The sequence below is a fragment of the Zingiber officinale genome, chromosome 6A (genome assembly GCF_018446385.1).
Source record: "Zingiber officinale cultivar Zhangliang chromosome 6A, Zo_v1.1, whole genome shotgun sequence".
NCBI lineage: Eukaryota > Viridiplantae > Streptophyta > Magnoliopsida > Zingiberales > Zingiberaceae > Zingiber > Zingiber officinale.
Genome location: NC_055997.1, coordinates 113,387,634 through 113,410,707, shown reverse-complemented (window position 1 = coordinate 113,410,707; position 23,074 = coordinate 113,387,634). Strand labels below are relative to the sequence as shown.

General features: G+C 36.5%; 3 protein-coding genes across 3 annotated transcripts; 1 reads left to right on the top strand and 2 right to left on the bottom strand.

Moving 5' to 3' along the window:
• Positions 1-379: 379 nt before the first annotated feature.
• Positions 380-9,424, bottom strand: LOC121997516. The gene is made up of 12 exons (XM_042551968.1): positions 9,105-9,424; positions 8,302-8,482; positions 8,168-8,230; positions 7,964-8,069; positions 2,782-2,886; positions 2,624-2,700; positions 2,418-2,547; positions 1,746-1,815; positions 1,315-1,509; positions 1,054-1,174; positions 763-984; positions 380-663 (listed from the first exon to the last, which is right to left on the bottom strand). The coding sequence occupies exons 1-12, from the start codon at positions 9,170-9,172 to the stop codon at positions 610-612; spliced, it is 1,392 nt and encodes a 463-aa protein (XP_042407902.1). The 5' UTR covers positions 9,173-9,424; the 3' UTR covers positions 380-609.
• A 10,219-nt stretch (positions 9,425-19,643) lies between these two features.
• LOC121994317 (protein TIFY 5A-like) lies at positions 19,644-20,349 on the top strand. The gene is made up of 2 exons (XM_042548393.1): positions 19,644-19,872; positions 19,954-20,349. Exons 1-2 carry the CDS (start codon positions 19,699-19,701, stop codon positions 20,206-20,208), a joined length of 429 nt encoding a protein of 142 aa, XP_042404327.1. The 5' UTR covers positions 19,644-19,698; the 3' UTR covers positions 20,209-20,349.
• Positions 20,350-20,425: 76 nt separating this feature from the next.
• LOC121995168 lies at positions 20,426-21,734 on the bottom strand. Its single transcript, XM_042548982.1, has 5 exons — positions 21,595-21,734; positions 21,214-21,352; positions 20,960-21,058; positions 20,756-20,861; positions 20,426-20,454 (listed from the first exon to the last, which is right to left on the bottom strand). The coding sequence occupies exons 1-5, from the start codon at positions 21,651-21,653 to the stop codon at positions 20,426-20,428; spliced, it is 432 nt and encodes a 143-aa protein (XP_042404916.1). The 5' UTR covers positions 21,654-21,734.
• Positions 21,735-23,074: the final 1,340 nt, after the last annotated feature.

The following is a 23,074-nucleotide window of genomic DNA, read 5'->3' as shown; positions in this document are numbered from 1 at the left end:
CGATGTGTTTTTTACCAAAATTTTCTTGCCATATTTTAATTTGAATACTTTTTCTTTGATATTTTGAAAAATATCCCCCCGCTCCCAAAATTTAGCAATGAGATTCATTCTAAAGTCTCTTGCTAACTAGTTGTGTAAAATTACTTACAACTTGCTTAAGAAAATTGATGGATCATCTGATCAAGCTAAAAAAAAAAGTAACAATCTGATGCATTGAGCTCTCCTTAAAGTGGGATTATGGAGAAAGATTGAAATTGCAAGAGATTGTTTGACTTGAATCTATAATCACAGCAACATTATTACTGTTGTACCAAAACTCCTGTTCCAGCTATTAGCTCATATATCGTCCAAAATCATCCTCAATTGCCATTTGCTTTCATGGATAAAACCCCAAGGTTATCCATTAAACATCAAAATTTTCAACCAACTACTCTAACTGATCACAACCATGCTATTTGTTTGTCTTGCAAAATAAGAAGTGACATGATTTTGATATGAAAATAAGGCAACAAAAATGGCCAAAACCAAAAAGCAAAAAAAACAAACAAAACACATCAGTATAAAGATCATAGCTTTCGCCTTCATGCCCAACAAATTCTGCATACATGATCAGCAATTTCTTTGAGTGGTGCTTTGCAATATGTATGAGGCTTTACTTCGAACCTACACACAAACAAAAGCTTTTCATTGATCAATACTTTGAACCCAAGTGATACATATCAAAACAGGCATTGTAAATAGAAGCCTGTCTTTCATGTATACCTTTGATGCATATGATCTCCAATCTGTGCTTGTGATTTGGGTCGAGCAGTTTTGCAAATATTTGCACCACAGGTCGGTAAGTACAAGATCTTCACGCGGAGGATGACACAAGAGCGAATTCTCTACTAAAACCAAATAGATGTATATCTTGAGGAAATCACAGTCTTTTTCCTTCATATTGACAGACAAAAGGAACTCCAGAACTTCTCTATGGCTATTCACCTACATCGAAAGTAATTGGTTCAATATGAAACACAAATACTGAGAGCTACTTGTCATTTGCGAACTTACCTTTTCGCCCAAGTGTAGTATAAGGAATTGAAGGGCGATTTGACTTCTGAGATGCTTGCTACGGTTGTTAGTAACAGATATGCATTCCAAGATCCTTAAAGAGTTTATATCATTTGGGATTCTGCAGTTGCAATAAATCACACTGATATCATTTGGAAAATATACTAACACATCTGCCAAATTCAATCAGGCCAATTGTAATGCTAAAAAAAGAGAGATGCAAATTGAACTTTAGTTTAACTGAATGCATGCAACACTTGCCTGGAAACAACAGACCGAGCTACTTTTTCACAACTAGCATCCCACTCATCCTCTCGAAAATATCCAATCATGGATTGCATGCACTCATTTAAAGTCAGTAACAAGCCCTGAAGTTGGCGATCCAACACAACGTGAATAATTATACCAAGGAGTTCCTCTGCTTCTGACTTAGAGAAGATAGATTGGTGATAACTCCTGTAACAGAAGAAAATGAAATACAATTACCATATATAAAGCACTTTTCATTTTGATTGATCTGTCAATGAAAATATAATAATAGAATTATATGAATGCATTTGTGTAAGACAATTCTCATGTTTACAAATGGAAGTGTGAAAGCATTTGGATGTGCTCTCTACACATGCATACTTTGCTAATATTAGTTGTTTCAGGAACAAAGTGAAATAAAATACCAGGTTGATCACATTTACCTTATCTGACAACACAAACACAAAAGTTTAATCCAGGAACTAATATTTCGAGGTGGTCCTTCAAGACAATCTGCTACAGAAAATAAGAGAAGTTAAAACAAACCATTGCCTGGAGATTACAAGTCATGGCTTTTGATAAAATAAGCAAGTGTAATTGATATAACATTGGAAAATATTTGATCAGCAATGTCACATGGTAAACTGTTAGGAAAACTATTACAGTCACATAATAACAACCATAGAAACTTTATAACATTCCCGATTAAAGCCATAAAGTGAAAAATTAAAAATTATATTCGTTCATGAAATGGATTCTTGTATCAGTCCAAGAACGAAGATTAGACTAGAAATTGAGTTCAAGACAACTAAATAACATATTTGCAAATCTGAATTGCAGCATTTGAATATTCCTGCAATTGCTAATTGCAGACATTATTAATTGCAGGCAACCAAGCATCCATAAGAAAGAAGACAAAAAGTTAGATCAATGTGAAAAAATGACCATGTATACGTGGGCAAACACATGATAACTGCCAGTGTCAGTACACTTACTCGTGGGATGTTGGTGGCTTGCTTCAGTTTTATCCACAAGCATTCCCAAAATGCAGTCATAAAAACCTTTCATATTATTTTGTTTCATCAGTGAAGATAAGTTTAGGTACAAGTATTAACCTGGTTGGGCTTCTTTCGAAGATGTCGAATGACTATCAAACATATCGGCCATATATCCATAGCTTTCCAGAGCTTCCATTAGTTTGTGATAGTTAGGAAACCATCCCAGTGATACAAGTGGTTTATCAGCCTGCAAAGCTTAAGGAACTAGACATGGTATACAGAGATAATTAGGTTCTTAAGAAAAGAAAAAACAGAAGCTATACCTCATCTTTAGATAGAAGAATATCACACCAGAACTCACAAGCAGCATCTTCTATGTCCTCGTTTGGAGAATATAGCACTAAATATAGAAAATAATGATTAATATATTTAGAGTATTTAATAGTCTGCTAGCAACATGACTGAAAGACGCAAGACTTACATTTGTGGAACACCCAATTTGCCACAGAGTCTTCCACATGGCCAGATATGAAAGTCAATTTAGCTAGCCATCTATTCACCAACAATCCTTCGAGGAAGCATTCTTCTGTAAATAAGGAAAGCAGACACTTCAAAAGATGACAAAATCAACAGTTAGCAGTTCATGGTCGAGACAAACCAACAATAGCCTCTACTAAAATTTCAGAGATGGAATGACATTCAGCTCATATACTAACACATATAAATTAGAAAATAATACTCATGAACAAAATAAATGTATCCTGGAAACAACCTGTCGCAAAAAACAGGATAAGGCTGCGTACAATGGATCCTTCTCCGGACCCCGCATGACGGGAGCTTCGCGCACTGGACTGTCCTTTTTTTTTTTTAACAAAATAATGTATCTAAGTGATGTCATTAAACACGATATTTAGTCTAGGAGCAGATAATTTACAAGATAATCAATGGACATTTAAAATGAGTCCCTGTAATCTAATGTCTTTGCCGTCTTCCCTGTGCCAATGAAGCTTAGCAATATGGTATAGCAAGTAACTAAAATACTCAGGCATGAAGATTACATCCATAATCAGATGGAGAAAATTAAAGAAAAAATAGTTTGCATAACTTCATTAAAAGAAAGAAGAAATTATATATTTAATTTCCCACCTTTTTGGTTCACAGAAGTAGGATGATAAATCATAAACCATGGTTTAAAATTTCGATACGAGTTTCGGTTTATGACCGAAACAATATGGTTTGGGTATCTTATCATGTTGTGCCGATACGATTTCAGTAGTCTTTTTAAATATAACATATATATTAATTAAAAAATTATTATAATATTTGATTATTATAAATACTTACTATTAGACTAAACTAATATTTGAAAAATTATATTGAATAAAAGTCAATTTAGGATAAACTAAAGTCTAGACATAATTAGGATTGTAAACGAACCGAGTCGAGCCGAGCTTTGGGGTAATCAAGCTTGTTTGATAAGGTAGTCGAGCTGAGCTGAACCGAGCTTAAAATGAACAAAGCTTTTGAAATGATGGTTCAAGCTTGGCTTATTTTTTTTTATAAGCTTGAGCTTGTTTGAAGCTTGGCTTGAGCTTGATTCGTTTAGATGTTATCGAGCTCTCAATTCAAGCTTGGTTCGAGTTTGATTCGAGTTGAGCTTGGCTTAAGCTTGGTTCGTTTAGATGTTATCGAGCTCTCAATTCAAGTTTGGTTCGAGTTTGATTCGAGTTGAGCTTGGTTCGTTTAGATGTTATCCGTTATCGAACTCTCGATTCAAGCTTGTTTGATTGTTTGAAACTTTTAGTTGATTGATTGGTTATTTAGCTTGATAATTTAAATTTATTCGTTTATTTAATTTTATTATTTATTTAGTATATTGAAAAGAGTTTTATTAATGAATATGGTTCGTGAACATTGTTCACGAATATTGTTCACGAACGTTAACGAGATGAACACAATGCTCAAGCTTGTTTGTTTAGTTTAATGAGCTGTTCAAACTTGTTTGTTTAATTAATTTTGTGTATATTGAATAAACATAAACAAGCTCTTACCAAGCCGAACATCAAGCTTGTTTACGAACGCTTGATTCATTTACAGCCCTAGACATAATGATTAAAATGAAATGAAATTTATTTTAATAAAAAATTTCCTATGTATTTAAGGAGGAAAGAAATAAAAAATAAAAAGGAATTTTTTTTATGTGTTTAAGAATGAAAGGAATAAAAAAGAAATTAAAATATGGAGCGGAAGGAGAGAGAATTAAGAGAGGAAAGAATTAACTATTAACAACAATATCAACCAAACCTTATCCCACTAGGTGGGGTCGACTATATGAATCCTTTTACGCCATCGAGTTCTATTTTCTACTATATCATCATCTATATTTAAATAAATTTTATCTTGTTTTATTGTTGCTAACCAAGTCTTTTTTGGTCTTCCTCTTTCTCGTTTGATATGCGTGTTTGTCATAGTTTCACATTGCCTAACTGGAGCATTTAGTGGTTGTCTAAGTACATGTTCGTACCATCTTAAACCGTCTCTCGGAGTTTTCCCTTAATAGATGCAACTCCGACTTTTTCTCTAATGCTCTCATTTCTTATTTTGTCCATCCTAGTATGTCCACACATCCACCTTAACATCCTCATCTCTGCAACTCTTATCTTCTGCTCATGTGCTCGAGTTATAGCCTAACATTCAGTTCCATATAACATAACATGTCTAACTGTGGTTTTATAGAACTTTCCTTTAAGTTTTAGAGGTATTTTACGTCACATAAAATACTCGACGCTCCCCTCTATTTCAACCATCCTGCTTATATTCTATGTAAGACATCTCTCTCAATCCCTCCATCGTTTTGGAAAAATGATCTTAAATATTTAAAACTCTCGGTTCTGGACAACTTGTCATCTCCTATCTTAACAATTGTCTCATTACTTCTAATATTGCTAAACTTAAATTCCATATATTTTGTCTTTAATCTACTAAGATTAAAAACTTTCCCTTCTAGTGTTTCCCGCTAAGATTCTAGTTTAGCATTTACTCCTTCATGTGTTTCATCTACCAAAATAATATCATCTACAAATAACATGCATCATGGTACTGTGTCTTGAATGTGCACAATAAGTTCGTCCACAATTAGTGTAAAAAGATAGGGACTTAGAGCTGATCCTTGATGTAGCCCTATCTTTATTGAAAATATTTCAGTTACTCCGCCTGAAGTCTTTACTTTGGTTGTTACATCCTCATACAAATCCTTAATTAGTTCAATATATGTTACGCTAACAGATCTCTTTTCTAGAATTCTCCATATAATTTCTCTTGTAACTTTATAATAAGCTTTTTCTAAGTCAATGAATACCATGTGTAAATCTTGTTTTTGCTCCCGAAAATTTTCAGTTAAGAAGATGTATAACTTTTATTGTCAACCTTCCAAGCATGAACCCAAATTGATTTTTGATCATTGTGGTCTCCTCTTTAATCTTTTTCTATTACTTTTTCCCCAAGTTTCATGTATGACTCATTAGTTTAATACCCCTATAGCTTGCACAATTTTGTACGTCTCCCTTGTTCTTATATAAGGGAACTAGAGTACTTATCCTCTATTGATCAGGCATTTATTTCGTTTTCAATATCATGTTAAATAATTTTATAAGTCATTCAATACCTTGTTTCCCTAGGCACTTTCATACTTCTATCGGAATATTATATGGTCCAACGACTTTTCCATTGTGCACCCCATTTAAAGTTTGTTCTACTTCTGAAGTTTGAATTCTACGATAAAAATTGAAATTTCTATGCTCATTTGACCTACTTAAATGACCTAAGTTAAGTTGATCACCTAAACATTCATTAAAAGTTGATGAAAACATCTCTTCCGTCACTTTTTTATTTCTCTATCGTTTACTAATACCCTATTACATTCATCTTTAATACATTTTAATTGGATAAGATCTCTTGTTTTCCTTTCTCTCACTTTAGCTATTTTATAAATGTCTCTTTTCCCTTCTTTTGTATCCAATTTTTGATATAATTGTTCAAAAGTTTCATTCTTTGCTTCACTCACTACTTCCTTAAGCTAGAATTAACTATTATAAAGATAAAAAAGTTAACATTAAAAAAAATCATTAAAAAAATAAAGATTTTTTTTAATATTGAAAAAAAACTGAACGGCATAATAAATTTAAAAAAAAAATAAAATGAAAAAAAAACTCAATGGCCTCGCCCTATCGCTATGGTCTCATGTGAGGTGTCTGTGAAGCCTCTGCGAGGCCACGGTGCCTTGTGAGGGGTTGTGCTGATGTTGATGTCGTGCCGGTTGACAAGCAAAATGATAAGTTTTGCCCATGCCGCCCGGTACAACACGAGATTTTAAACCATGCGATCAACATCAAAAAATGATGTAGAAAGGGGCATAACATTGATCAGATATGATAAATAACTTACCTGAAGACCAATCATCTAGACAAAATTGATTAGAAAGAAAAAAACCAAGAAATCAAAATGAATAAAGTTTCAGAGAGATGAAATTGTCAAATTGCTGCTCATATCATGAATCTTTTTTTTTTTGGTGAATTTACAAACCAAGAATCATAAAAGATGATGTATTGGGCCCAAAGATGGTCAAGGTGCAAATTGGACTTGCCTATCTACATCAAATAGACAGAGTCTTGGTGTGGTCCATTGTTGACTCCTTTTTCTGTTAAATAAGGTTGAACCACAATGGGAAAAGAAAAACAGTACTATTACGGTATTACCATCGGATTGTGAATCAAATGATTAAATATATTTGTAAAAGTGATTTTTTTTTATTTTGCATTTCAGGGTAATAGGTATTGCACATTCAGAGGGATTAAATGAATCAACTAACAGTTCCATGCAAAAACTAAGTAGAAAAAGAACAGTAAGTTCGCTCTTTGACAAACACAAGTTTCCAGTAGAGCAGAGTTGAAAGGACACCAAACCAAGAACTCTGAAAGATTCCGCAGAAAATTCAACCAGGGACCATTGCTGAGTGAAGCAAAGCTCATGAGAGAGAAAGAAATCTTAAGAACTTCATATAAATCAAATAAAAAAAATTGATAAAGCCCAGATCAGTATTTGAATCTTGGCTTTAAAAAACACAAGGTATTATTCATCTGTTAAGCAGGCATGTAGTTCACATTGTTAAATTTTCATCAAAGGATTCTTTGACTATTTTGATAACCAGCATGACCATGATTCCTAAAACATCTGCCACCCTTTCTCAAATACTTATAGAAAAAATGCTCCACAAAACTTGATTAGGAAAAAAAAACATATTTTTGTTATCATGTTATCCTTGAACCAAGGTATAAACACACACACACACACATACAAATGACACAGTGAAAATCAGTATTTGTTATGGTTAACCCAAAATTTATAATAATTTAATTATTATGCAAGGACATATAGTAGTTACTCTCAACGCACAAGGCCACATGACAGTATTTGTTATATGCTAATGAAACCATAACACTGGCCGAAAGTCAAACAAAAAACATATACAGACCAATATACACAAAATTAGACTATGAAAGATGTCATACGACTAAGCACCTGAAAACGGAAGTAATATGTAGAGATGAGAGAAAAAAAGAATCAACTATAGGAATATATCAGGAATATGAAAGAAATTTTGATACCTTGCCCTGCATTACATTGAAAAACTGAATCAAGATCGCCTACTGATGGGAACTGCAGAAGTTGACAATTTGACAAACTCATGGATTCAAATAATGGTGGAGACTTCTGCATGAACAAATAGACTTGTTAAAATGGTAATGCATCAAGACATTATTGCAGGAACCTCATGTTGCGGCAATTAAATGTAACAGTAATTCAGTAACCTGTTGTCCAAAAAGTCTTTGATTCCATAATGGAATTTCATCTTCCGTATTCATCTCGTTGACCTATACAAAAGCTTACATCAAACTGAACATTATAATGGAAAACAAAGTCAACAAACATAAGTTGTGCTTACCTGTTTCTCGCAGTTCTCCACAAACTTAGATAGCATTCTCTCTTTCTTTCTTTGAGTTTTTTCATCTTCATCTGAATTATATCCTTTACAGAAAGACTTATTCTTGGGCTTGCAATCTACAACTTTATTTATCGCTTCATAATAATCAGTAAGAAGATCATCCAAACCAATAACCTTTCTCCTGTTCAAGAAAACATTCCAACTCAATGCAATCTCTGTTACAATAATGACATGAAAGTTTTTTCCACACTCATAGATCATCACAACTCATATCATCTTGGCCATGCAAGTTTGAAAGTTGAAAAAAAAGGATATCAAGAAGGAAAAAATTTCCCAAAAGTATTAGCAGCAGGATTTCATGAAACATAAATTAGAAGGGGGAAACACATACCATATGCTTTAAGATGACATTTTGGGCCAATAAATAATTAGTATAAACCAAGCAAATAACTCATTTTATTCCGTTTGCAACATAGATGATAGATAGATATCTAGAGGCGAAACATGGTCAGATTTATAATCCATACCAAATGCTCCAGCGTATCATTTTGCTACCCCTCTCATGCCCATTAGCAACGTAGCTCATGGCTATTTTTAAAATATAGAAAACTTCTAATAGAAGATTCATCGAAAGCCAAAAAAAAAAAAAATATATCGCAGAAGACACTACGAAGAAACCATCAACAGATCACAAAACGTAAAAAAGCGACCAATTTTGATCGAAATACACCTGAAGGAGTTCGTTGTCGATTGATAATAGCAAAAAAGAAACAAAGTGGTGTTAGGGTTTAGTTTGCGACGACCTTTTACGAGGGGTAGCATTCAGAAGCTGGTCTTCCTTCTCAAAATCAAGAGGCTCCTTTGCCTCCATCCTTCTGTTGCGCTACTGTTACAACCAGTGCTTTACTCTCCCCCCTCTCTCCTCCAACCTGTCTTCGCTCTGTCACTGACACTGCTAGTGTGTGGCTTCTCTAGCTTGCCGCTGTTTCCTCTGGAGAGCGATCGGATTATCTCCGGCGAATCCTCCGCCGCCTACTGCCACTGCTAGTTTGTAGTTTCTCTGGTTTGCCGCTGTTTCCTCCGGAGATCAATCGAATGATCCTTGTTGAATCCTCTCGCAGAATCAAAGGAAGCACAAACTCGCATTTTAAATGTTTGTTGGGTAGACTTAAAGCCCAAATTAAAAGCCCATTATGGATGGCAATCAAAATTGGGTATAAATGATATTTAGTTTTTTAAAACTAGATAAAAATGTCTTTTGATCTATCTTCTTTTTTAATATTAAAAACAACTATTTCCATTAAAGAAAGGGGAAAAAAAAAGGTAAACTATCTATTATTCCAAGTCATGTTAGAAAGTTTAAATGATATTTTATTCAGAAAAATGATATGTTCAAAAATTCAAGGAAAAATTTAAAATAGACACGATGAGACCTACAAAAAGTGAAATAGTGGGACATGATTTTATGTATCTATCTTTAAGTTTTTTCTTGAGCATATTATTACTCTTTTCTTAGTAAAAACAAGTCATGTGATTAAATTCATGTTTCCCTACAAAATTAATATCATTTGAATGCTTTTTTTTTTTTTTTTAATTCTTTAGAAAAAACATATTTTCCCCATTTTTTAATATTTCCAACCAAAAATATCTTACTACTCCTCTATGTTAGGACCGAAAAGTAGCTAGAGGGGGGGGGGGGGGGGGGGAATAGCTTCGCGTGTGCTCGTCGTGCTTCGTTGCTTGTTTCTTCAAAGTGATGCGCAGCGGAATACAAAGAAACAAACTACAACAATGCTAACACTAGGATTTTACTTGGTATCCACCTCCAAAGGAGGTGACTAATCCAAGGATCCACACCACGCACGCACCCTCCACTATGAAACACTCCTTTTCGGTAACTACCGAGGGCGGAGAAGCCCTACAAGACTCTCGGTACAAGAAGAAGGAAAGGGAAACAAAATACAAGCACAAAGCTTACAATGAATGCAGAAAACCCTAACCCTAGCTTCTCTTCTTGCCTTTGATCCGCCTCTTGACTCGGAGAGCTTCCAAGAACCTTCAAGAACTGGCGATCACGAGCTTTGAGAGTGCTGTGGAGGAGCTGGCGAAGATCTGAGATGAAACGGTGAAGTTCTGCCGAAGGAATCGCACGCCAACAGCTATAAACGACGCCAACGGTCGAATCCCAATCGATTGGATTGCTCCCAATCGATCGGGGAGGCTTTGGATCGATCCACGGATCGATCCAGAGCGCCTCTGTGCTCTGGAAACATGCCTGGATCGATCCACGGATCGATCCAGCGCTTATCGCGCGAAGCAGCAGCGTCCCAATCGATCCACTGATCGATTGGGACCTCTGGATCGATCCACGGATCGATCCAGAGGGGTTCTGTTCGCGGGGACTCACCGGATCGATCGGCGGATCGATCCAAATCTTCTGGATCGATCCACTGATCGATCCAGATCTGCTGGATCGATCCACGGATCGATCCAAACCTGCTGGATCAATCCACGGATCAATCCAAACCTGCTGGATCAATCCACGGATCAATCCAAACCTTGGTTTTTGCCCAAAACCAAGTCCAAAGCCCCCTAAACCAACATCTAGTCAACCATGACTTGTTGGTACATAAGACCTAGCATCCGGTCACCCTTGACCGGCTAGGACTCTCTCACCAAGTGTCTGGTCAATCCCTTTGACCCACTTGGACTTTTCTCTTCTTGCCAAGTATCCGGTCAGTCCCTCTGACCTACTTGGACTTTTCTTTATCGTGCCAAGTATCCGGTCAATCCCTTTGACCTACTTGGACTCTCACCAGATGTCTGGTCAACCTTGACCCTTTTGGATTTCTCTTGCCTGGCTTCACTCACTAGGACTTTCCCAATTGCCTAGCTTCACTCACTAGGTCTTTCACCTGGCTTCACTCACTAGGACTTCCCAATTGCCTAGCTTCACTCACTAGGTCTTTCACCTGGCTTCACTCACCAGGATTTTCCTCCTGCCTAACATCCCAGTTAGGACTTCCCAGTCAAGTATCCGGTCATCCTTGACCTACTTGACTCTTCTTCAATCAACCTTGCATTGTCAAACATCGAAACCCAAACCAAGACTCAAGCTTGGTCAACTAGGTCAACCTTGACCTGAGGGATGTTGCACCAACAATCTCCCCCTTTTTGATGTTTGACAATACCAACACTATCACTTACAATACCACATGTAAGTTAGGCTAATCCCATAGCCTAAACCTTCTTAATGCCACTAGGTAATGAATACATAAGTTAAGCCCTTCATTCTCCCCCTAAGAAGGCAAACTCCCTCTAGGTAATGAAAGCCTAACTTACTCCCTTTCATTCTCCCCCTATTGGCACACATCAAACCATCTTTGAGCACACATCAACCCGTGCCTCAATTTTGGGTATACTTCAACAAATCCATTGTTGAAAAAAAACTCTCCCCCTGAAGAGTTGCTCATCGTTGTTCACAACATCACTCGTTGTGATCAACACTATAATGAAGGTCTCATACCCTTCATTTATCCTTCACTTTTCCTTCAATGTAGACAAATACCCAACCTTGGGCATTGTCAACCACTTGAAGCCATTTGAACAATGAGGATATCCACTCCCCATTAAAGTTCAAACGCTCAACCTTGAGCATGTTCTTAACGGAAGGTTGACCACCTTCCAAGGTTCATGAAAAATAATTTTCATGTCTTTAAAGAGTCCCTCCCCTTAAAGACATGGTGGTAACTTCTGTCATTGCACCAACAATGACTTGGAATCCCCAAAACTTTAGGAAACCCAATTTTAGAAGTTTTGAGGTTCAAATATTCAAAATTTGAAACAAACCTCAACCTAAACTTCAACTTAGCCTTCCTTAACCAATCCATCCTTGTTTTCCACACGAAAACACCCTTTTTATGTATACAAATGTATTTTCAGGGGTTCGGAATGGTTACCTAGACTAAAATAGGGTCAAAATGCTGAAAATAAGCTTTCCCAGCCAAAATCAGCATCTTCGATCGATTGGAGTTGGGTTCCAATCGATTGAACCCTGCTGAATCGATCCACCGATCGATTCAGTCTTCTTGGATCGATCGGCTGATCGATCCAGCGAGCTTCTGCTCGCTAGAATTGCCTTCTGAATCGATCCACTGATCGATTCAGACACACCAATTGATCCACTGATAGTTGCTGAATTTCAAATTCAGCCAACTTCAGAAACCCCTAGAAAATTCTACAAAAATCCAAAAATCATGAAATTTCGTGTAGACATTATTTAGGGCATACTTTATCATGGAAAAATAGTTTTCTATGAAAATATATCATATCTTCAAAGATTGACACAAGCTTGAAAACTTGCTAAAACTTTAGCGTTTTCTTCATGTTTGTGTCTAACTATTCAATGGTGATTACTATCAAAAGATAGCCTTCACCAAGGTTTTCCAAAAGTCTTTTAAAACAATTTTCAAAACCAATATCCCATCACATTCCTTGGGCTTAATGCACATGACTTGTACATTAGCTTTCCCAATGATGGGAATACACATAACTATGTGTTTTGATGAACCTAAAACTCAAAAGAATGCACTAAATCAACATGTTGAGTTTTGTTCATCATCCTAACATCTCACTTGTTTCTATTGTGGACAAAACACATACAAGTCATCTTATAGGTCTTTGTGAGATGTAAAATTTGGTTTTGCCCTATTCTAGGGATCATGCATATCTATCTAGGCATTTTAGAGATATTAGACATCCACCCAGGATGTCACTTGTTAATAAGTGTTGTTAAATGCCATTTGTCCTTAATTACAAGGAATTAAACTTAATGCATGATTATGCTATGGCATACATCAAAATGAAATAACTTTCAAAAGAAAGATTCCTATAATTACATGATGTATGTATGACATGACATGGTATTTTTGTATTTTCATAATAAGTCATGAATGCACAAATAAACTTGATGTCATGGCATATGATGGGCAAACAATCATGGCAAGATTTAGCATTAATAAAATATACCTAGATTAACTATCTAAGTATCCTTAAAACCTTAGCTAAACTTACAACTTAAACCTAGATTGCCCTAAAGTGCTTCAAGAAAATGCCAAAGCCTAAGTTTGCATTTCTAATTCCCTTGATTAATTTATGCCAATTAAAATTAAGCATATTCCTCAAATGTTGGCATATTCCATTTTTCCACAAGAGTAGCACTTTTAAATTAAGGCTCGGATTGCCTTAAATTACCTAAGAACATACCAAAATCCCAACTTGATAGTTCTTATGAATTTCCCAATATGTGCCATTTAAGATTAAAATCAATTCTTCCACCATTAGGCACATTTTACTCTTTCAAGGAGTAAATAATAATTCCATTTCATTTTCAAAGGTTAACACAACCTTGAAAATGCTCCTTGAGTGTCAATTTCCTCAAAGTTGGGTTAACTACCCTTCTAATCGGAGTTGACACTCTCTAACCCATCTATGGGGTAGAGAAGATGCTCCTAGGAACCCAAAACCTATTGGTGCTCCTTGTATGCTCTAGATATTCACTAGGGATAACCTCCCTAGATACCTTCCTAGTGACCTTGTTTTGCTTCTTAGAAGCCTTGGTCACTTTTTCTAGGTCAACTCTAGGGATTTCTTCCCTTGTGACCTTCTTTGTGACCTTCTTTGACTTCTTAGAAGTCTTAGTCACATTTGTTGCAAAAATACTCTTAGGGTTGACTTCTCTAGTATTTTTGACTTGACCACGAGACCTAGGGTTTGTTCCATAACTATATGGAACCCTATGGTAAGAGGGCACATCCTTCTTAGCCTTGAGTTTGTATCCCAAACCTCTATGGCCATTAGATGACCTATGTGCTCCCAGACCTAGGCTATGCTCATTTTGCCCTTTTAGGATATTTTCCATACTTTTTAGGGTCTTTTCCATTTTATCAAGTCTTGACCTCAAGACTTGATTTTCTCTCACTAAGTCCTTAGTATTTGACCCATGAGCATTTTTGTTTCTAGACTTGTATCTAAAATCCTTAGAGTTTTCGCCTAGATTTTTACCTACAATCCTAGCCTTAGGTGTAGTAGTTTTAGCATGAAAAGCTATATGTTTTTCTTTAACGCTATCATGCTTTCTATTTTCATGGTAAATAGCATTAAAATGATATAAATTTGAACTATCATGCTTTTTACCATAATGTAAAGGAGTAGGCTCAATAAATGTTACCTTTTTCTTTACCTTCGAGGCTCCCCCTTGACTAGAGCTTCCTCCATGAGCCTTGACCACCTTCTTCCTCTTAGGGCATTGACTTCGGTAATGCCCCTTTTGATTGCAAGAGAAGCACACGATGTGCTCCTTGCTCTTCTTTGTTCCGGGGATGGTCTCCTTGGGCTTCTCTTGCCCTTTTGTGCCACTTGGCCCTTCTTCTTGGCCAATTTAGGGCATTTGCTCTTGTAGTGCCCACTTTCCCTACACTCAAAACATATTATATGATTTTTATTTTTAATTAAAACATTTATACCTTCTTGTGTAGGGATGGCACTTGCTCCTCCATTTGATATTTCTTGAATTTCGGAGGTGGCACCAACTTCTTCTTCTTCACTTGACCCGGATGTAGAAGCTTCTCCTTCTTCTTGATCCGGCGTCACCAAGGATTGCTCCCCCTCAATCCTAGAGGTGGAGGCTTCATCATCTTGAACATGAAACAAGGAGTATGCTCCCTCCTTGTTCCCTTCGATGCATTCCCTTGAGGATGAAGCTTCTTGGATTTCCTCTTCTTCGGAGGTTGAGCATCTCTCAACCTTGGAGTCCTCCTTTTGGTCTTGCTCCAAAGAATCACCCTCTCTAGATTCTTCATGATCTTGTACAGTGGAGGGGATCTCTTCATGAAGCTTGGCCAATTTGCTCCATAGTTCCTTTGCATCTTCAAATTCTCCAATTTTGTAAAGGATGGTGCTTGGCAATAGATTGACCAAAAGCTTGGTCACTTTGTCATTTGCCTCGCATCTTTGAACTTGCTCTTGGCTCCACTTGCTCTTCTTGAGAACTTTGCCCTTTGAATTTCTTGGAGCCTCGAAGCCTTCCATTAGAGCAAACCATTGCTCTATCTCCATCATAAGAAAATTTTCGATTCTTGATTTCCAAGAATCGAAGCTCGTAGAAGTGTATGGTGGAGCCACCCTTGTGTCAAACCCAAGTCCATCTTGAAATTGCATCTTGAAGTTGAGCTTGATAAAGTCTTGAACTTGAAGAATTTGCTTCAACTTCTTCACCCTCTAGCTTTTCTTGTTACGCTTGACCCTTCCGGCGATGATTCCGGTGAAGAGCGGCCTTGCTCTGATACCACTTGTTAGGACCGAAAAGTAGCTAGAGGGGGGGGGGGGTGAATAGCTTCGCGTGTGCTCGTCGTGCTTCGTTGCTTGTTTCTTCAAAGTGATGCACAGCGGAATACAAAGAAACAAACTACAACAATGCTAACACTAGGATTTTACTTGGTATCCACCTCCAAAGGAGGTGACTAATCCAAGGATCCACACCACGCACGCACCCTCCACTATGAAACACTCCTTTTCGGTAACTACCGAGGGCGGAGAAGCCCTACAAGACTCTCGGTACAAGAAGAAGGAAAGGGAAACAAAATACAAGCACAAAGCTTACAATGAATGCAGAAAACCCTTACCCTAGCTTCTCTTCTTGCCTTTGATCCGCCTCTTGACTCGGAGAGCTTCCAAGAACCTTCAAGAACTGGCGATCACGAGCTTTGAGAGTGCTGTGGAGGAGCTGGCGAAGATCTGAGATGAAACGGTGAAGTTCTGCCGAAGGAATCGCACGCCAACAGCTATAAACGACGCCAACGGTCGAATCCCAATCGATTGGATTGCTCCCAATCGATCGGGGAGGCTTTGGATCGATCCACGGCTCGATCCAGAGCGCCTCTGTGCTCTGGAAACATGCCTGGATTGATCCACGGATCGATCCAGCGCTTATCGCGCGAAGCAGCAGCGTCCCAATCGATCCACTGATCGATTGGGACCTCTGGATCGATCCACGGATCGATCCAGAGGGGTTCTGTTCGCGGGGATTCACCGGATCGATCGGCGGATCGATCCAAATCTTCTGGATCGATCCACTGATCGATCCAGATCTGCTGGATCGATCCACGGATCGATCCAAACCTGCTGGATCAATCCACGGATCAATCCAAACCTTGGTTTTTGCCCAAAACCAAGTCCAAAGCCCCCTAAACCAACATCTAGTCAACCATGACTTGTTGGTACATAAGACCTAGCATCCGGTCACCCTTGACCGGCTAGGACTCTCTCACCAAGTGTCTGGTCAATCCCTTTGACCCACTTGGATTTTTCTCTTCTTGCCAAGTATCCGGTCAGTCCCTCTGACCTACTTGGACTTTTCTTTATCGTGCCAAGTATCCGGTCAATCCCTTTGACCTACTTGGACTCTCACCAGATGTCTGGTCAACCTTGACCCTTCTGGATTTCTCTTGCCTGACTTCACTCACCAGGACTTTCCCAATTGCCTAGCTTCACTCACTAGGTCTTTCACCTGGCTTCACTCACTAGGACTTCCCAATTGCCTAGCTTCACTCACTAGGTCTTTCACCTGGCTTCACTCACCAGGATTTTCCTCCTGCCTAACATCCCAGTTAGGACTTCTCAGTCAAGTATCCGGTCATCCTTGACCTACTTGACTCTTCTTCAATCAACCTTGCATTGTCAAACATCGAAACCCAAACCAAGACTCAAGCTTGGTCAACTAGGTCAACCTTGACCTGAGGGATGTTGCACCAACACTCTAATAATAAATAATTTAATAAAAGTCCAAAATAAATTTATTAAGAAATTGGCTTGGCCCAAAATTAGATAGGATTTATAGTTCGAACGTTAGGCTTTAATGGTTGCCAAAAGAACCCCGACAACTCTGAATTCTACCCACGTGAGATTTATGGCATCTCCAATGTCATATTTTTATTAGGTATGTAAAATAAAAAAAAAAATTAACAAAAAAAAAATTAATTATTGTGAAGGTGAGATTTGAAGTTTTTAGTTTAAGAGCCCTTGTGAAAAAAATCAAACCTATCTTTTTTTTCTTGGAGATAAAATAATGTTGCATATTTAACCCTTTCAAAACAATTTAAAAATAAATTATATTATCTGTGAATTATTTTAGCAATGAAGTTAATTTTATTTCATGAATTGTCACTAATAATTCTTTCTTTTATATAAATATAAATTTTCAATAAAATTGTTAGTAAATTATTATTCTAAAAATAAATACATTCAATAAGGTAAAAAAAAATACAAATAATTATAATTAAATTAAAATTCATAATTTAATTAAATATTAAATAAAAATTATGAATTTAATTAAATTAAAAATCATTAATTCATTAATATCTTAATTAAAATTATAAATAAATTAAATATCATAATTAATTCAAATATTAAATGAAAATTATATAGAGATATAAAAAAAAAAATTAATAAATAAAGATATGTGATTTGTAACGTAGACCTCACAGCAAAAATTGTATAGATATTTTTTTATTATGGAGAAAATAATAGATTTTTATATTATCGATGTGACATTGATATGACATATTGAAAATTACAAAAAATCTCATTTAGAGGTTTAACCATAATCGTTAGAGCCAGTGGTGGATCTATGGGGGAGCGGGGGTGTGCTTCAGCACCTTCTTGCTCCCGGAAAATTCCACCAGTATGCTGCAGTCTGATGGGCAGCGATAAGGAAGACAAACTCTAGCTCCTTTCTTTGAGCACCCTTTTCTTTTTTTTTTATTTGGATCCGTCACTGGTTAGAGCTCTCTATTTTTTATGGTTCCAATAAGCCACATCAATATTATAAAAACTTATTTAAACATCTCCAATGAATTAAGCTCTAAGCAATTTTTTTTGGTCTAATTCATAACATATATAGTTGTATGACTTCATGCATATTACATTAATTTTGAGATAAAAGAGTAAGTTTGAAGTTTTTAGTTTAAGAGCAATAAAATTTGAAACTTACATTTTTCTTTCAAAATTAGTTATGTAAGTGGGATTATTAGAAATAAAAATGTATGATTTGATAATGTAAGTCTCGCAAAAAAAATTATAAAGAGATTTTTTTTATAGTAAAAAGAATAATAGTTTTTTATATTTTTGACATGGCCATGAGATGCCCTAATGATAGAGTTTTTTTTTTCAGTATTTTTTTTTTTTGCATTTCACAACCTCTTTAAAAGCCTTATATTAAGGAGTTCTACTAATGCATTAGTAGCCGGGCTACTATGAACATTTTTTTAATCTATATTCAAAACACATTACTCTTCCTAAAACAATTTAAGTTTATATGTATGAAGATATCCAATATGCAAATTTGAAAAATTATTCATTATTATATTTTTGTGTTTATGAATTAATTAATAGTGGTTTATAAATATATGGGAGACTAAGAGGAAGGAAAGAAAGTAAAGGATAGAGAGGAACTAAACGAAAGGAGGATTAGTGGAGGCATGTTTAAAGAGACAAGCTTCTTCTTCTAAATGTCATCGTCAATGGTTGTCATATAAAGTCGATAAAGAGCTATAAAGGTAAGAAAAATAAGGACGAAAATAAAAGAGACGAGTCCATAAACATGTACATGGGGGGGTATACACGAACATATGAATCTCGTGCGCTATCTACTACACAAAGGATGTCTCCGTCAAGCATGTGAGCTCTTACGCTTTAAAATGGCACTAATTCAAAACTTTTATTTTTCCCATCAAAAATATCTATCGATAAAAGGTTTATGTATCAACCGAATTAATTGGTAGTGATGAGATGTTGGATTTGTTTTGCATGGCATGTGAAGCACTCATGCATCCAGCAGTAGTAGTTAGTGGTGGCCATGAGACTTGTTGGTGATTTATTTCATCTTAATTAATTTCAAGAAACAATTGTTATTTCGATCCATAAGGAGTCTAGATATTTAGATTAAAAAAAAAAAATAAAGATGGATCATTGCATAGAGAGAATACTTCATTTTTCTCCATAAAAATATGATTGAAGAAATACGTTCCATCGAATCAAAATCAAAATGAAACGGAGAAAGAAAAATAAAAGAAAAAGAAAAACAGAGAGGACCCTACGAACGGTGAAGAAAACGACCTCCATCTAATTTACGATCTTATTCTTTAGAAAAGGAAAAAAAATCCCAAACTTGAATCTCGATAATCAAATCACGTGTTAATTTAAAGGAAGAACTCGTGTTGTCCGTGCCAAATCTTCGATTCCTCGATTATAAAAAGCAGCAGTAACATCACAAAGCCACCATGCATTGCATCAATCTGCTTCATCTATTTCTTCTTCATCTTCTACTACGAATCGAATTGAATGGAAGAAGAAGAGAACGGGGAGGTTTGTGACACGGAGTTGTGCCTCAGCCCCATCGGCCAGCGCCGGAGTTCGAGAAGAGGGAAAGCTCCAGAGTTGAAGCAAGAGGACGACGGCAACATCACTATATTTTACGATGGAAGGATTAGCATATGTGATGTTACAGATATCCAAGTACAGCTTTTCTTTATGTTTATTTTTTTTTTTTCAAATATTTTGGCGATCTTAAATGTTGTATGATCAATTCGTTGGCAGGCAAGAGCTATTATAAGCATGGCAAAGGAGATGGAGGTGGAAATCAAAAACAACGATAACAAGAGCAGTGATACATTGGAACGTTTGCAAGTCCCTTGCGGATCAAACACAACAGCATCATCTATGGCAATGGTGACAGTGGTGCCGTCGCTGTTGCTGAACCAAAGGCCGTCGATGAAGCGATCACTGCAGCAGTTTCTGCAGAAGAGGAAGACGAGGAGGAGCCTCCAAGTCTCATCGCCTCCCTATCAGTAACATCATTCTTTGGCAGGAGATTGCAGGTCTTACTTCAATTTACAACTAGAATGCAAAGGTTGTTGGGTTGCTGTCTACCAAAATGTGCTTCTATTAACCTTTTAAATTAAAATTATGATGATCATATTCCTTGGAAGATGTCGCTGGTATAAAAATCAAAATACATTTTGAAATACAAGTCACCACAACCAGGCAAAATTGACCTTCAGCGAAGATTCTAATCGTCGCCAAAAGTGGTCTTCTTCCCTGCAAAATGGTGAATTTATCAAAAATAGTAAACATTTATAGCGTACATTTTTTTTTTTTCAAATGAAGTGTTAAAAAAAACTATGAGCCCTCTAGGCTGTGCTTCCTATGATGGACGGGAACCATGAAAGAACAGGGCGAGGAAGAAAATTTTATAAGAGAGGTTCCCTAGTTTAATTTTCCTTGATGCAAAGAAAATTTTGCTTTAAAAAATGATTACTCAAAAACACAAACTAAGTTCAATAATACTAGATCATGCATGCAATCCAAATATGAATACATTGCTAACATATATAAGCACCATTCACCATTGGGATGCGCAAAACAGTTCCACAGTATTGATCATCAGGCCATCTTTCCCACAAATGCTCTAAGATTTCCCTATGTGAACCATTTAATAGGTAGTTCTAATACCCTATAAGTAAACACAAAGTCACATAATTGACATTTAAGCAAAGGGCGCAGTGCATATATGCTCATGCATGTATCTACTACTCAAAAATACCTTCTTCGGAGTCTTAAGTGGCTCCTCATCTTCACTTTCCTCATTAGAAGATTCCTCAGATGAGTCAGAGCTATTGCTCTTTTTAGATGCTTGAATCGCCTAGCAACATAAGAATAAAGTATTAACCATGTGAGACACAACTTGATAAGTTGTGAAAATTTAGATAACTGAAAATATATAATTAACAGAATAGGAAAGCTAGAATTATTTTCTTAGCTTTGTAACCACATACATGACTCAAAAGATAGAGTTACCTTATTAGCTTGTTGCTGTTTTGAAGGTTCATCATCTGAACTTTCTTCAGAGCTATCATCCTCATCTTCCTCACTACTGCTACTCTCTTTTTTTGACAATCTTAGCAACAGGTTTAGTTTTTGAAGATGGGACGGAATCCTAAAGGACAAAAGTTATCAAGATCCACAAGAATGTAAATGGAATACACAGACTTCAAGCATCAAACAAAACCAAAACAAAAAAGGAAAGGAATACAATGTGCATACTCAACTCAGCAAAGTTGTACACAGAATCTAGCAGTTAAACAAAAGATAACACTTACAATAACTTTCAACAGCATACATGATTTTCTTAGCTTGTTGACAACATACTTGGCTGAAAAGATAGGAAGTCTAAGTTACCTTCTTAGCTTGTTGCTGTTTTGAAGGTTCATCTTCTGAACTTTCTTCAGAACTATCATCCCAATCTTCCCCACTACTGCTGCTCTCTTTTTTGACAGTCTCAGCAACACGTTTGGTTTTCAAAGATGAGACAGAATCCTAAGTAATAAAAAGGACAACAATCCCACTACATTATAGTTGTCAAAATTAACTCAAGAGCAATCTTTAAAAATTTGAATTGCACTTAGATGACAATTGACGAGAATTCCTGAACCCACCATGTCTATTCTAAATGAAAGTGTAGGACTACTAGCGTAAATGCATTAATGGTTGAATTCAAACGACTTAAGAACTATGTCACAGTAGAAACTCACTTCATCCTCGTCAGAATCACTTTCAGAGCTGCTGCTTTCTTTCCCTTTTTTGGTTACAGCAGCAAAAGAACCATTCTTAGTGGCAACTGCAGCTTTTTTTATCTTTTCAGGAACTGTCTTAGCAGATTCCTGCACAGATTTAACAAAAAAATCATTGAAGATCATGAACATGTATCAGAGACAGCATGCCTGTGAGAGAAAACTTGGGAGGAAGTGTTTATTGTAATAACAAAAGTATTCATAAAAGGTTTCAGGACTTATAGGGATTCCTGAAGCTCGGGCGAGGGTAGTTCCTTCCCTGAGAGTCTCATATAGATGTGCCGTTGGTCTTACTTTCGGCCTTCCGCCTTCTGCTACCAAGTTAGGATCTATCCTTTTGTTTCTCAAGGTTGCATAATACCAACAAGCCCAAACAACAAGAATATGTAAGGCTCTGATACCATAGAAACCCCTTCTGTTGGTTTTGCTAAACCCAGTGATTACCAAGGTATTACTCCTGCAATTGCCACCATTATTAAACAAAATAATACCCAAATCCAATTGCTTTTCAAATATCTGAAACCCTAAAGGAAATTCAGTCCACTCTTCAAAAGCAAAATTCTCCTCCCTTACCACAAGACTTTATTTCCAAGCTTCAAAACCTATCTCTTGGTTCATCTAAACCTAAAGAAAAGGCTAGAAAGCTTCGAGTGTTCAAAGATCCGTATAAAATCTTAAAAGAAGAACAGGAGAAATTAAAAGGAGTATGGCCGCCACCAGAACGGAGCAGCAGCAAGTAGCCACTACCCCTTTATTTGAAGACCAAATAAGGAGCTATAGAAGAAACCAACGAAGACTCTATAACGCCCAGCAAGCAGCAAGGCGTATAGGGCAAACGCTTACTGGTGGTTCTTCTACAAGGCATACCTTAGAACAACAAATTGAACCAGAAGCGAGCTTTATCCATGTAAGAGCGAGCTTCAATAGTACCAGCTGAGGTACTTTATCACTCCCGAAGAGATGATGCGCACCACTGAGTATATGTGCATAGATTCGAAGAAACTATGCTTGTAACTGATAATCATCAAGTAGATAGAAGCTTTATCCAAGAAGAAAGCTTCAATCAACTAAGACGAAGCGGAATGCAG

Bases quoted from the DNA above. Each gene is read 5' to 3' on its own strand.
- LOC121994317 (XM_042548393.1), top strand. From the start codon at position 19,699: ATGGAAGAAGAAGAGAACGGGGAGGTTTGTGACACGGAGTTGTGCCTC. The intron at 19,873-19,953 runs GTACAGCTTTTC...ATTCGTTGGCAG, and splicing joins GTGATGTTACAGATATCCAA to GCAAGAGCTATTATAAGCAT.
- LOC121997516 (XM_042551968.1), bottom strand. From the start codon at position 9,172: ATGGAGGCAAAGGAGCCTCTTGATTTTGAGAAGGAAGACCAGCTTCTG. The intron at 1,510-1,745 runs GTAAATGTGATC...CTTCTGTTACAG, and splicing joins TGTTTGTGTTGTCAGATAAG to GAGTTATCACCAATCTATCT. The intron at 664-762 runs GTATACATGAAA...GTTTGTGTGTAG, and splicing joins GGAGATCATATGCATCAAAG to GTTCGAAGTAAAGCCTCATA.
- LOC121995168 (XM_042548982.1), bottom strand. From the start codon at position 21,653: ATGATAGTTCTGAAGAAAGTTCAGAAGATGAACCTTCAAAACAGCAAC. The intron at 21,059-21,213 runs GTAACTCTATCT...TTATGTTGCTAG, and splicing joins AACAGCAACAAGCTAATAAG to GCGATTCAAGCATCTAAAAA. The intron at 20,862-20,959 runs GTATTTTTGAGT...ATAGGGTATTAG, and splicing joins CACTTAAGACTCCGAAGAAG to AACTACCTATTAAATGGTTC.